Source organism: Euprymna scolopes, chromosome 29 (genome assembly GCF_053919585.1).
Source record: "Euprymna scolopes isolate OS-2025 chromosome 29, ASM5391958v1, whole genome shotgun sequence".
In the NCBI taxonomy this organism is placed as follows: Eukaryota; Metazoa; Mollusca; class Cephalopoda; order Sepiida; family Sepiolidae; genus Euprymna; species Euprymna scolopes.
The window spans coordinates 77,811,453-77,826,967 of record NC_136510.1 but is presented as its reverse complement, the minus strand read 5'-3'; the positions used below and the strand labels follow the sequence as shown (position 1 = coordinate 77,826,967).

The window sequence follows — 15,515 nt, the reverse complement described above, 5'->3', positions numbered from 1 at the left end:
AGGTGGCTTGTTACTTTTAATGCATCTAAAAGCAAGCTTCTATCTTTACATCATCAACGCTCTGATCCCCATCTGGCACCAATTGAAATGAATGGCTCTTGTCTTGGGGAGGCCTCATGTTTTAACAAGCTTCTGGGCTTGATCTTTACTCCTGATCTTAAATGGAAAACATACATTCCACTGGAAAAATCGTGGGATCCTTCTATCGATCCAGCAGATATCTCACTGCTGATGCAATTCCCTATCTATATAAGAGCCAGGTACATCCAAGGATGGAGTACTGTTGCCACATTTGGGCAGGAGCTGCTAGAAAGGACTTATCCTGCCTTGATAGAGTTCAAAATAGACTTCGTAGCCTCGTAGGGGATGTCCTTTTCTCTTCCCTGCAACCTCTTTCTCACAGAAGAGGTGTTGTGAGTTTCGGATGAACATGAATTAGGTATCCATTTTGCATAGTAAGCAAACATACCAAGATACCTTTTGAACGATTTGGAGTTGGAAGGAGAGAAAAAAAAAATGTAAATTAGGTTTCAAATGCTCAGGATTGGGTTGAAGAGTTCCATTACAAATTTATATCCAAGTACGTTAATAGAACAAAGTGAAATCTTTGACTTTTCCTGGTTTATTTCAAGGTTGTGTGTAGAGACAGCCTTTAAGAAATGCTCCAAATTTACGTCATGCACAAATTGTTATGTCGTCCAAATAAGAAAGGGTTCCAGACAATCTGTTATCAGGAATAAAAGAATTCATGAAACGTTGAAATGCAGAAACCCCATTTGTGACACCCATGGGTATTCGTTTCAATTGATATAGACGATTTCCAGCTTGAAAGGCTGTATAGGGTCGATCTGAGGGTCAAATTTCAATCTGATAGTATGCTTTAGACAAGTCAATTATATTGAAGATACGATACTGGACTATTTGGTTTACAAGATCTTTGATTCGGGGCAATGGGTAGGCATCAAGCAAAGTTAAATGGTTTTTGTGTGGGAGAAATCAGCTACTAATGAAGAAGTTATAACAACTTGAGTGTGCCATAGAAAGTAATTTGGTTCAATTATATCATATAAAATCTGGGCAGGAGTTGCTAGAAGCAGCTTATCCTGCCTTGACAGCATTCAAAATAGACTTCATAACTTAGAGGGGGATGCCCTTTTCTCTTCCCTGGAACCTCTTTCCTACAGAAGAGACGGTGCAAGCCTGTCTCTGCTTTATCACTATTTTCATGGAAAGTGCTCGTCTGAACTCCAATCTATGGTCCCCCCCCTCGCCAAATTTTCACAAGCAACACCCGTCTAGCAGAAAATACTATCACTAATTTCCCACACTCTTTATCTGTGCCTAAACCTAAACATAGATTCCATGAGCAAATCTTCTTTCTTAGAACTGCACGCCTCTGGAATTGTCTTCCGTTTTCCTGCTTTCAAGCTGACTACAATATGGTTGTCTTCAAGTTTAACGTAAACAAGTTTTTGATGAGCCGTTCCATATAAGTGAACAAATTTACCGAATTTCCATTACTAACGATTACTATATTGTCCAATTTCTATTGTATATTCTTTAACCCTTATCCTTAAGTGGCTTCTTGGCCTTGATAAGTAGTGATGCCTATGTAAAAAAAAAAGAAAATTTTCACTACTAACAATTACTATGTCACTATCCCATTGACTAATGTATACTTATTAACCCTTAGCCTCGAGTGGACTCTGGGCCTTGATAAGTGGTTACTCTTTTGGAAAAAAAGACATTACTAATCAAAATAAGAAATGTGATTCATATTAAATATTAAAAGCGGTTGCAAATTAAACATTTTTAAGAACAAGAACTGCCTTCAGCAATGAGTGAACTGTTTATTTCAATATAATTTCCTTCTTGTGTCTTCTTAACTTTATTCTCGGTGTCCATGAGTGGGAGGAGGAGTACCTCTGCCGTGGGAGGGTTAGTTCCTCCTATTTCCTCTACTAGTCAAAATAAGAAATGTCTATAGGATTAAATATTAAAATCGATTAAAAATATTTTTGAAGACTCTAGCTAGGAGTGTAACATAGTACATGTTTACACATGAAACCCCCACATTGTACCAGTAGGTTACAAGGAATATAGGACAAATAATAACTCGATTTCTTTTTTTGTAACAATGACCTCATACTCCCGCTATGCATGACTTCTCATTACGGCTATGACGTCATCCACGTCTCTAACGTGATCATTCTCTCTAATGTCCTCTCTCTCCTTTTTATAGTCTTTTTCTTTGCACACAGCTCAGCATTTGCACGTCCATGCTCTCTTATATGAGTGATCTGCCGCCTTTGATATAATTCCCATTTTATGAAGTTGGGGGAGGCGATTGTGTATGCCTATTTTTTTTTTTTTCCATCTTGATATTTTTCTGTTTCTTTCATTTGCAGCTAGCCTATTAGATATGTATGCAACAAATACAAGCAGCAGCAGCAACCAATTAACAATGTCGTCTGGTCAAATAAAAATTAAGGTAAGAGTAACGCCCTTCGTACGGCTTGCTGCATAATTACTCTAAAGAAAGGATAAAATTCATTTATATTCACCAATTTTTTGTTGGAACCTTCTTAACAATTCTTGTGAAATTTGCAAAAATTCTATTTGTTGGATGATGTATGAACTTATATAAATGAGTCTTGCAACAGTAAACCACTAACTTATTACCAAAAGTGCAATGTAACTCTTTGGGTGAACTGAACTGCTTTACTCCCCAACATAATATATAAATTTTATCTTGAATGTATAACCTCTTGATTTTTTTAAAACTATATCATATGTACCAACTGTCCTATTTATAGGAGGGCCAATATTTTGATTTTTAAATAAAATAAATAACTTTTTCTTTTCAATTTGTTTTTTCTAACTCATTTCAACCACTATATAAAGTTTCAGTTTAGTAGCAAGATATTTAGAAACTTATAGCAGAAATAAATGGAACTTTTTTCTTTTATGAACCAATGCCTCTCCCCTGTGCTATTTGGCCACATATTGACCAATCAGGGGTGCAGCGCATTGATCCTTTTGTTTCCCCTAGGAAATTGGCCAGCATCCGGTTTGAAGCATAAGAACTCTTCCTTACTGAGAGAGACACCAAACCGAACGGACCCCTTTTCTTTGCTCTCTCCACCTTGGTGTTATTTCAACTGGTATTGACGATTCCACTGGAATAACTACAACTACTTGGCCCTCGGGTGCCTAAGTTTTTTGTTCATCGTTGATTTTGACTGTATTTTTTAACATGAATAAAAGATTTAATATCTCAAAGTGTAGTATCTGTTCCGGCAGATGCTGCAAGCAAAGACTAGCTATGACTAGCAAAGACCATATGTGGGGGTAACCCCACATATCTGAACTTAGTCAATGTAGGGATCACCCTACAGACCACAGTTACTATCCAACTCCCATTTCCCACCTCTCGGGAGCTGGATCCCCCCTTTCCCTCCCCCCTCCCTCTCTCTCCACATTAAAAAACGGCCTTGTGCCTAATTTGCTCAGTGGGGAAGCAAATAAATACAAAGTGTAGTATCTTGGCCTTCAGGCCAGGATGAAAGTGTAGTATCTGTTCCGGCAGATACTGCAAGCAAAGACCATATGTGGGGGAAATCCCACATATAAGACCTTGGTCAATGTAGGGGCAACCCTTCATACCAATTGTCACTATCCAGCTCCCCTACTCCCCGGGGAGTTGGTCCCCATTTCCCCTCCACTTCTCACTTTAAAAATCGGCCTTGTGCCTAATTTGCTCAGTGGGGGAGCAAATAAATACCTCAAAGTGTAGTATCTGTTCTTCCGATGCTGCACTTCAATTTCTTGTTCTCTGTCAGTGGAGGAGAAATCCTTCACGACTGAGACAATTTTTATTTTTGTTCCTTTTCCCCACGTTAAAAAACGACCTTGGTGTCTAACTCTGTCCCGTGGGGAGGCATTGTAAATAAGAACTACCGTGATAGCACCAGGTAGCTGGAGTCCAGCTTTTTACCAGAAACATATCACCCGATGAACATTCTCCGTAATAAACCTTTTCTGTGTTAGCTTTTATGAAGTTGTTGCGTTCGTCATTTCAGAAGCTTGTATTGCAATTATTTATTTTATTAGGTTGTGCCCTAAAAGCAGTAAAACTCCTAAAAATAGGATGGACAAAAAACGTTCCACAATTTTGATGGCCTTGTGCCTAATTTGTTAAATTGTAGTTTTTGCCTCGTAGCAAATAAATAATTAAAAGTGTAGTATCTGTTCTGATGCTACACTTCATCTGTTTTATTCACGGTTTGTGAAGAAGAAATCCTTCTAGACTGAGGCAATCAAAGCAGAAGTTGCACCTTGGTGCAGATTCTGTCATCAACTATCCACATATTGCACTACTCATCGCATTTTCTAATAGACTAAAAAACAAAAAAACAAAAAACAAAAAAACCCCAAGAAAATAAAAACAGAAATACCTGCAAGAAATACTAACACGTATCAAAAACTCATCATGCCGCTTGAAAATATGCCTGTCTCACAATTAATAGACTATATGAACTTTCCTGCACTTTTATTATTTTTTTGGCTGGGTTCAAATATATTTATTACTAGTGGGGGGTGGGGTGCCCGGCCTTGATCGATCATAAAATACGCTTGTTTAATATTTAATCTTTCATACCGGTCTCCCGGTAGTAGCATTAGTATGGAATACGGCTGGAGTGCTACATGTTTTGGTTTCGATTCTAGCTGATGACATTCAGATCAAGTCAGTTTTTTTTTTCTTTAACTTTTCAACTCACTACTATATAGTAGGTACAATATAATATTCAAGAGGGAATTGGCTCTGTAATAATACATACGAAATCTGCATGAATTGAAATATATTTATATTTCAATTCATGCAGATTTCATAATGTAAATGTGATATTGTGGTGACTGATACAATTCTAGTTATAAGTAGGATAGACATTTTTATCACTTTAGACCAACGATTACCAATGACCTGCTCCCCCTTTTCCCAGCACTTTTGATGTCCTTGTATCTGACTTCTTTTGAATGTAAATGTTTTTTTTTATTTCATATTTTCTGCAAATAAATACTTCAAAGCGTAATAGCTGTTTTGTTCTAAGGTAGTGAATGAGAGATCCTTCTAGACTGAGGGAAACCCAATTCTTAATATGGTGTGTATGTGGGGGGGGGGGAGACTAATTGATCCTAGTCTAAAGTAAAAAAAAAAATTAAAAATTTGTTTCATCTAATATAGGCACCGCCAAAAATGGCCGCAAAATGAAGTTGTTGTTGTTTTTTAAAACTAAATTACATTTATTAAAATCCATTATTTCTGAGTAACTTTTTTTTTTTCCAGAAAGATAAAACCCTGAATTTTATCATATAGAAAACAGAATAATGTAAAACTTTTTCTACTATTTTTAATTAAATTTTAAATGTTAAATTTTCCCAAAAAGTTAACAATTGACATTTTTTGTCTTGCACAAAAAACGTACTTAAATATTTAAAAAAAAGGTTTTTGAAATAATTAATTTATTTATTTATTGTCTAACTAAGATTTAGGATGATTTTCTAAGAGAATATCCAAAAATATTATAATATAAGTACCTGAATTTCAAATAATTCCACTTATTCATATAGGTAACCAGATATTTCGCGTTCATGTAGAGTCGAGATCGACTCTGTTTACGTTTGCGGATTATAAGAAGAAAACTATGGAAGACCAAACAGGCCAAAAAAACTTATTTTTCAGTGACGAAAATTTCAATGTATTATAAAGCTGAGGCTGGCCAGTACCAGATGGGTGACCATTTGTATGAGTTTGGTTTTTAATGTATATGTGTGTGGGGGCCAGACTCCCCAAAATGGGGGGGGGGCAATTTAAAGCAGAATAAAAAAAAATTATTTCAGCGCGTTTGGTCCACCGTAGTCGAAAGGCGGCAAACGTTTTCAAACGGGATCGAAAAAAATGATGCTAGTTTTAACACAAAGGGCACAACATTTATCGAATTTTTTTTTTTTATATCAATTATTCAAAGCATGCCCTGTTTAATAATGGTCATGCATTATTCGGCTCGCTAAAAAAAAATTGTTAATTTATTTATCAAAAATTTTAAAATGGCTTTTTTCGTATAAATATTAAAAAAATTTTTTTTTTGTTTTGCTTAACTTAAATTAATTATTTTACTTAACATATTCACCGAATTTCACACTTCAACACTCAAAAGCGGGATAATTAAACACAATCGAAGTTCTGATATTCAGACGTCAAAATAAGGTATGCAAGCAATTTTTTTTTTTTTTTTTTATCTATAATTCTGTCCCTTACAACAACACAATATGTTTTGTTCAGTTTCAGATGATTATTTTAAGCATATTTGTTCCCACTTCAAAACAAGGGGGGGTTTTGTAAGCAAAAAAAAAAAAAATATATATAAATATCGTTTATGAAAAATAAGTACACTGTTATAAAGTTCATTCTTCTCCTAATAATCGCTGAAAATTTCGTATTGATCGGATAATTACCTGATTTTTGGTAGATTTTTAAAAAGACGGTCCGTCAAAAAGTACTGACCTGCCCCCCCAATTTTGGCGGTGCCTAATCTAATACCAATATTAATTGAATATTTTGTGACAGCTCGGCGATTTCTGGTCCGTTCCGTAAATCGCAATTTGAAATATTTGTACTGATTGGTATCCCCAGCTAAAGAAGCACCATAATTTAAGAAATGTTTGTTTCTTGTCTTTGTTGATTCGTTCCAGAAGACGTGAGGAATCGTTCAAGGGGGAGATAATTATATAATAAGGGAGGTCACTCTTGCTTACCTATTACACATGAGTTCACTTATTTATAATTTCAATTTTTCTTCCAGACTTTGAACGGCGGTTTCTTGCCTGCCCACAGCTCATTCAGGAGGTAAGTTTAATTTTACAAACCTTTTCAAGGTTACTTTCTGAAATTATGTTTTTAATCGATATAATATTCTGCTCGTTCCTTCCTTTATTAGTCCGTATGTTACACTTTAAAAAAGGCCAAACTTTAAAAAAAACAACTTTTAAAAAGCCAAATTCATAAAAGTTGGCGTTAAAAAGGCCAATTTGTTAACCCCGAACAAGAGCATGTGAGTGACCTCCTGTACGTAATCTTGTCTTCCAATATTATTATTATAATATGATTATTGTCTTCACTGAAGAAAAAAGTCAGCAGAGTGTTACATAAAAAAGGGAATATTTGAAAGAATGTAAAAAATTCTGCAGAAATAAGTAAGCTTTTTATTGGACGGTTTCTCCGCCCACAAATTATTTTAACTAATCAAATTGCATGTTATAACTAACTGCCGAGAATGTTCTCGGTGTCAAATTCCCTTTTCAGATCAGAATCCAAAAAGATGTAGCGTTGGACACATGTGGATTTCTCACTTGAATTGAGGTAGCGAAAAATACTTTGCTGCTTCAACACGTTTTAAATGTCTAAACGTGGAGCGGAACATTATCATTGCAATTACCAATGCCCTTAAGAAGGGCGAATTATATTTGCATGCTTGTGCTACAATTTAATGTCTGTCAAGACGAATTTAAGGTCTATGGTTTGACCTGCCTTGTCTGCCATTGGACTGATTCTACAAGGACTCCTCGTATATGCCCAGCTAGAAGCATCCATCTTGGAAGTCACCTCTACATCTCCAACCTGCGCACTACTTCATCAACGGGAATTCTACCCAGCCTTTATCAAAGCTGAACTATTAATCCTTTCCGGGTCGTTACCCGCCCATAGTGGCTGATAGCTGAAGATGACTCATGTTTTGCAACATGGACCTTCTTTACTTTAATAAAATTTACATTGAAGTCTTAAGGTGAGCTTGTTGTAATTTCTGTTTGGTTTTCTTCCATTCTGCCAGGGGCAAAAACCTTGTTAGAGAAATCTCACAAGAAATAGGGGGGGGGGAGTCCTACTAGTAAAAAATAATTTGTCGATTTATCCTTTGTTTATTTTTTTTGCAAATTATCTAAAGAAAAAAAATGGTGACTTGATTTTAAAAAATATTTATGCATTTTTATGTTATTTTTTTAATGTTCATTTTTGTAAATTTATAGAATACATATCCATATAGATACATATACATATCCATATCGATATAGATACATATCCATATCGATATAGATACATATACATATCCATATAGATACATATCCATATAGATACATATACATATCCATATAGATACATATCCATATCCATATAGATACATATCCATATCCATATAGATACATATCCATATCCATATAGATACATATCCATATCCATATAGATACATATCCATATCCATATAGATACATATACATATCCATATAGATACATATACATATCCATATAGATATATACACATATCCATATAGATATATACACATATCCATATAGATACATATTTATATCCATATAGATACATATATCCATATAGATACATACACATATCCAGTTAAAAAAATCTTTTAGACTAACATGGGATTACAAACTCAAGTATTAACATCATAAAAGGTACTGCCTCAATCATGTGTAGTCTGCCTATTGTTTTTTGTAAACCAATCACATATTTCTGTTTGTGTATGAACAAAAAACTGCCTTGTACCTCATTTCTTGCAGATTCAGCATTGGTCATCTGCATTGTTACTCTGAACTCAATGATCTAGTTCAATTCTGTAAGGTTTCCATTAATTTTCAAATCAGTCGCCCTAGACAGAGGCGATGGCCGCAATCCCAATGACATGATGCTCTTTGCTTTAAGAGGTAAAATCATTTTGGATGCCATTTGTGTAGATCCTTTCATGCCGTCAGTAATTACAGAATCTGCTGTCAGTCCCAGCCCTACAGCAGTTCAATTTGCTGAAAAAAACAAAACAAAAAAAAACAAAAACAAAAAAAACAAAAACAAAAAACAAAAAACAAAAAAAAAGAAACAAAATTAAATGGTAATAACACTAAAGGAACACAGGACTTTTAGAAACAAACATGTATTCACATATATTACAGGCAAAGCGGGTTGAGCAATACCATTCCTCAACTGTTAGGCATTTGCACACAACCTCCTTGGCCGCATACCAATCTCTGACTGCCGGGCACCGGTACTCGCTACCGAAAGTGACGTCATCAGAGGAAGTGACGTCATGAGATAGTCCATTAATCCCATGGAGGGGTGTCAACAAAAACGACTTTAGACAGTTGAAGGCTACTTGTAAGAATATATTGAACAAAAAGTTGGTTTTGTTTTGTTCAAAAGCTATACCAGAACCACAATGTTACTAACTGACGTTTTTGTACTTTTGTGTTTAAGACAAACGAGGTCTGAGTTCTTCTGATTTTGTATCAATTCTTGAACCAGTCAGTCTAGTCAGATGACATGACACTCTTTGCTTTATATGGGACTAGCAGGGAGTACTTGGCATTGCCTGAGTGGAGGATATTCGCACAAGGACAAAGCGATGTTAAGAATGGCTTCCATGTGGTTAAAAAAAAAAAAGATAGAGAGGTGGGCAATTAGTTTTCCATGCTAACCATTAGGCCAAAGAGGATAGGGAATTCAATGAGTTGGTAATTAACTTTTGTCCGGCACAAGGATGAAATAAGTTGGTAATTAACTTTTGTTCGGCACAAGGATGAAATAAAAAATTTTTAAAAAGAGAGGTGGGATCGAACTCGAAAACGTAAGATAAGTAGTCTTCCTCGCTAACAATTAGGCCAAAGAGGACAGTGAATTCAATGAGTTGGTAATTAACTTAAGAATCATAGGAGTTGCCATGCATGCGCAAAAATGAACACTGCTTTTAAACCTGGCCAGGGGCTAGGTAAGCTTCCCACTTTCTGTGGTTTACATTCAAATAGTTTCGCTTTATTATATGAAAAAAAAAAACAGACACTCGAGATGACAGCATGGTGGGATTTCTTTTTAACTCAATCAAAAAGAAAAAGGAAAGAAATGGCGTCTGTTTGCGAATCTCAGATATTATGATCTCGGAAGTATAGGAAAACTTCTTGCAGAATTTAACCAACAACAGAACCCCAATCTGAAAAGCATTTCGCAGACATATACAAACGCTCACACCCATTTTGCCTTTTATATATATAGAAGATAGATGTCACTTGCTTTGATCCTTTCATGATGACAAGAATTGCAGAATCTGCTGTTCAGTTCATAGAAATCAGAAAAAAAAGACAGAAACCAACCATTTCATTTTCCATTCTATATCACTCAAAGCGTCAAGAATCCTCGATCACAATACTTCCAAATTCATATGAGACATTAGACGAATGATATCAACTTGTCGGGACAAGCCCCAATAGAATGCTTACATGTTTCAGCGCATCTTCCTAGTTATCGCCAGAAGCAACGCCATGTCTATTATGATATCATCCAGAAAATCTAAGACTTCTCGCATGTATTTCTCATTTCTACGTGACATACAGATTATTTGCTTTTATTTATTCTTTTTTTACTAGTGATTGATTATTTTATTAAAACTTTTGAATAACATATCAATATTCAATACAAATAAAAAAAAATTGGGTTAGAATTAAAAGTACCGTTTCCTTTTATACACATTAATGACAACTCTAATCACTTTTCTCTTGCAGCCAAAGTTCTATGAATGTCGAGACTAAAAAGGAAATTAAACTTAATAACAAACCGGAAGTTTATGCTGCTGTCTTAAAGGAGGTGAACTTTTTTTTTTATATCAGAATTTTGTTCTGTTTCATTTTCTGTCAAGCTTTTTGTGAATATTTTAAAATGGTTAAAATGCAAAAATTATTATGAATTACAGTATAACTCCTATAATTTGAACATCCACTTCGTTCAAATTAGAGGATGCTGTTCAAGTTTCGTGATAAAAATATGTGCTGCAGTTAACTTTAATTTTCTAAGAATTAAGAAATAGTAAATGAAATTCATTGCTATATGATACTTCAAGTATATATTAAGTTGAGTTTACGATATATGGCAAGTAAGAATTGTTAAATATTATTACCAGGAACAAAAACATTGAAAATAAATTAAATCTACTCTTACTTGTTAGGTATTTATTGCCTAAATTATAATCTACAGAAATCATACATTTATGTAAAATACAGTTTTTTTAAAAAAATTTATTCATTGAATGAGTCTCATTGCAGTTTCTATTTTCATCAATTGAGCTCTCGGGCGATGCCATTGTATTGCGTAAGTGATCACGAAAATCTACAATTTCTTGGTTCTGTAGCTTCTTTATGATTATATCTCTTCGGAATGACATTGCTTGCAAAACATAGTTGTCACTAAAGTAAGGACTTTTTTCTAGAAATTTTATAATCGTCTCCATAGACTTTTCTGCATCATCCCATGATATTGCTTCATCAGAGTATTCTTGGTTATTTACATTAGGGTCAAGAGAATGGGAGCTGTCGCTATTTTCATCACCATTACTGCCTTCAGGATATTGATCAGTAGTTTCCTCATCTTGTTGCACCCACATTTTAACATCATTTGCATTAAGTGATTTAAGAACAGCATGGTTGGTCGGTAACCGTTTGGTTTCAAGAATTTTTTCTAGACCAGATGTATTCTCTGATTTTAGAGTTGCAAGCCATTGTGATGGGTTGTTTTACACTATTTTAAATATAGCAATCTGAAAAAAAATTTACAGTTAGTGTAAATTAATTATCAATAGCTAATCTACATTAATTACATAGTACCAATAATAACATTTCTGCGCAATATCTGACTAAACCATGTAAACAGTTTTACTGCAACTCCGCATCAAATATGCTAATACAATTTCAATGACGAGACAGTTCAAGTTTAGAGAAAGTCCAGATTTAGAAGAAGTCCAAATGAGAGGAAGTCCAACTTTAGAGGAAGTTCAAATTAAAGAAGTTTTACTGTACTTTAACAATTTAAATTATTCTCAAATCATATTCCAAATAAACAGCAAACACAAACAGTTGTTTACAGCCGTTTCAAGTTTATATTTATTTTTAGTCATACAAGAAATTGATTATTTTCCTTTTTCCAAACTTTGTTCGTTGTTTTTTTATTTTTTTGGTACATATGTACCAAAAAAATAAAAACAAAAAAAAACTGAACTGTTTTTATGTTAAATTGTATGAGTAAGAATAAATATCAATTGGAACCAATTTTAATAACACAAGCTATTTCGGCATTATGGCCAAGGGAAGGTTTGACCTAAAAACTTGATGGGCAAAAGATTCCTTCGAGTACAATGGTCAAGACAATCGCCCAGTATGGGCACTGCTCGGACAGAAAGAAACTGCAAATTATTGTGTGTACAACTGCAAAGAAAGCTATGGCAATACATCACTCTATTTCACATCCAAATCTTCGCCAATATATAACTACTTATGGGTAGCACGACAGCGCTACTTTCAAAGGGAAAGTAAGACGCCTCCTTCCCTCCGCTAGTCTGTGTGAAACCTTTGGGCATGGTCGAGAACCCACTTAGCCGTCAATGCCTATGCCATGCAGAATACTGCTTGAATACGAACTACTTGGAACCGCCCGGAAGTCTTTGTAAACTGAATTGAGCAAATTAAAGGATAGTCATAGTAAATGTTTCGCTTCAAAAACATAAACACCAACTCTATATTGTTAGTAGATAAAACAAATTTTACAAAGCCATTGTCATGCTTGCAACTCTAACAATGTTGTTATAAACATGTTAACAATGTTGTTACAAACATGTTAACAATATTGCTATAAATATGTCACACAATGTTGTTAGGACTCTAACAAAATTGTTATATACATATTAGCAACGATGTTACAAACAGTAAAACAATGTGGTCACAAACATGGTAACAATGTTGTTACAACTATAATAATATTGTTACAAACATGTTAATGTTATTACAAACATGCTAACAATGTTGTTATAAACATGTTAATAATATTGTAAACAACATGTTACCAATGTTGTTATAAATATGCTAACAATATTGTTACGACTCTAACAATATTGTTATAAAAAGTTTAACAATGTTGTAATAAACATGTTAACAATATTGTTACAAACATGTTAGCAATGTTCTTACAAACATGTTAATATTGTTACAGCTCTAACAACGTTGTTATGAACATGTTAACAATGTTGTTATAAACGTATTAACAATGTTGTTACAAACATGTTAACAATGTTTTTACACCTCTAACGATATTAGTATAAACATGTTCACATTGTTGTTACAAACATGTTTACAATATTGTTGCAAGCATGTTTACAATGTTGTTACAAATATGTTATCAATGTTGTTATAAACATGCTAATTATATTGTTACAAACATGTTAACAATGTTGTGATAAACATGTTAACAATGTTGTGATAAACATGTTAACAATGTTGTTAAACTCTTACAATATTGTTATAAACATGTTAATAATGTTTTTACAAACATGTTAACAATATTGTAACAAACATGTTAGCAATGTTCTTACAAACATGTTAATATTGTTACAGCTCTAACAACGTTGTTATGAACATGTTAACAATGTTGTTATAAACATATTAACAATGTTGTTACAAACATGTTAACAATGTTGTTACACCTCTAACGATATTAGTATAAACATGTTTACATTGTTGTTACAAACATGTTAACAATGTTGTTACAAACGTGTTAATAATGTTGTTACAAACATGTTTACAATATTGTTGCAAGCATGTTTACAATGTTGTTACAAATATGTTATCAATGTTGTTATAAACATGTTAATTATATTGTTACAAACATGTTAACAATGTTGTGATAAACATGTTAACAATGTTGTTACAACTCTTACAATATTGTTATAAACATGTTAATAATGTTTTTACAAACATGTTAACAATATTCTTACAAACATGTTAGCAATGTTGTTACGAACATGATAATAATGTTGTTATAAACATGTTAACAATGTTGTGATAAACATGTTAACAATGTTGTTACAACTCTTACAATATTGTTATAAACATGTTAATAATGTTTTTACAAACATGTTAACAATATTCTTACAAACATGTTAGCAATGTTGTTACGAGCATGTTAACAATGTTGCTACAAACATGTTAACACTGTTGTTAATTTTTTAATTTTCCAGTTTATACAATTCATAATAGATGAAGCTTTTGAGAAACACAATGATGATAAAACCGAAATGAGAGATAATTCTTTGAAAAGTGCAGGTGCGTTTTTTAAATTTCTCTGTTCCTCATGATCCATAGATAATAACGAACTGATGAATTAATTTAGCTTGGAATAACAGATCGTTTGCTAATTGGCTACACGACTGTCGGGTTGTATCTCCGATCAAGTCATACTAAATACACCAAAAGATTTTAATTACTAAGCACTCAGCATTATAACGTGGATCAAGAGTAAGTGGAGTAATATAGAGAAAAGTGACGTCATCCCCTACATCTTGGTAAAATTAAGTGCTAGCTTCATCGTTTGGTGTTGGTGGGTAGATAGCAGAAGAACTTTTCTCGTTTTGGCTCATTCTTGAATCCAACAAAAAAAATTTCCACTTGCTTTTCTTTTTTTTTTTTACATAGGCATCACCACTTATCAAGGCCAAGTGGCCACTCGAGAACGTTTCGAATATACGTGCCTTATTTATCGTTGGGGTGACAATCGATCCTTATTTTTTTGCATAAGTTTATCAAGTAGAATTTTGCTTACCATTGGAAACTGAAACGACGTTGCTGAGCACGTACTTTGAATGGATCCATATTTAATAATATCTATCCCAGTTTAGCACTACTTTGGCACGTTTATATATATATATATATATATGAGACAGTTGAGTTTATTTTTTACATAACTGTATCCTTTACAAAAGTCATCTCGTTAAAATAAGCTAAAATTAAATTAAATTAAATAACAAATTTTCTCAGATACTATTTATCTGATAAGAGTTCAAAACTAGGAACCAGGTGTAGTATCTGTTCTGGTGCTACACTTTATCTTCTCTGTTCTCGGTCAGTGTGGGAGAAGAGAACCCACAAGTTGCCCTTGGTTGGGATTAATACCTTACTACTCAAAAAAAAAAAAAAAAAAAAAAAAAAAAAATCAGAGGTATGCTAAAATGTTAAGTTTTAGGTTTTTTTTTTGTCTGGCGACAATAACATTGTGGTATAGTTCCACTGGGAATTCCTTCTTGGAATATTTAGGAAGTTGTCTCCCTTACATTCTGGTCGCTTCCACATTCTTGAGATGTGGAAAAATATATGAATGCAAAGATCTACATATAAATATAAGCATATATATATATATATATATATATACAGATGATGTTTGTTTGTTTTTGTTAACGATACTTATTGAATGAATTCAATTATTTATATGGAAGTGCATTTTTACCTAAATGCAAGTTGGGAATAATTTTCCCTTTGATCAGTTTGGTACCCCCAAATGGGGAGCGGCATATGTATTATTTTTAAAATATAATTATACACTGACATGTGTTTCGTCGTCTACGACTCATCAGAGTGGCTAAAT

At 33.6% G+C, this 15,515-nt stretch overlaps 2 protein-coding genes across 3 annotated transcripts in view; one reads left to right on the top strand and one right to left on the bottom strand.

Moving 5' to 3' along the window:
- Positions 1-14,232, top strand: part of LOC145252354 (uncharacterized) — a 58,441-nt gene extending 44,209 nt beyond the window's left edge. Inside the window, exons 8-11 of the mRNA XM_080111755.1 lie at positions 2,409-2,491; positions 6,864-6,907; positions 10,619-10,700; positions 14,116-14,232. Of these exons, the coding sequence (XP_079967881.1) occupies positions 2,409-2,491; positions 6,864-6,907; positions 10,619-10,700; positions 14,116-14,232 (326 nt within the window). The remainder of the gene's footprint in view (positions 1-2,408; positions 2,492-6,863; positions 6,908-10,618; positions 10,701-14,115) is intronic.
- Positions 1-15,515, bottom strand: part of LOC145252734 (uncharacterized) — a 676,168-nt gene that overhangs the window by 335,613 nt on the left and 325,040 nt on the right. The window lies entirely within an intron of this gene.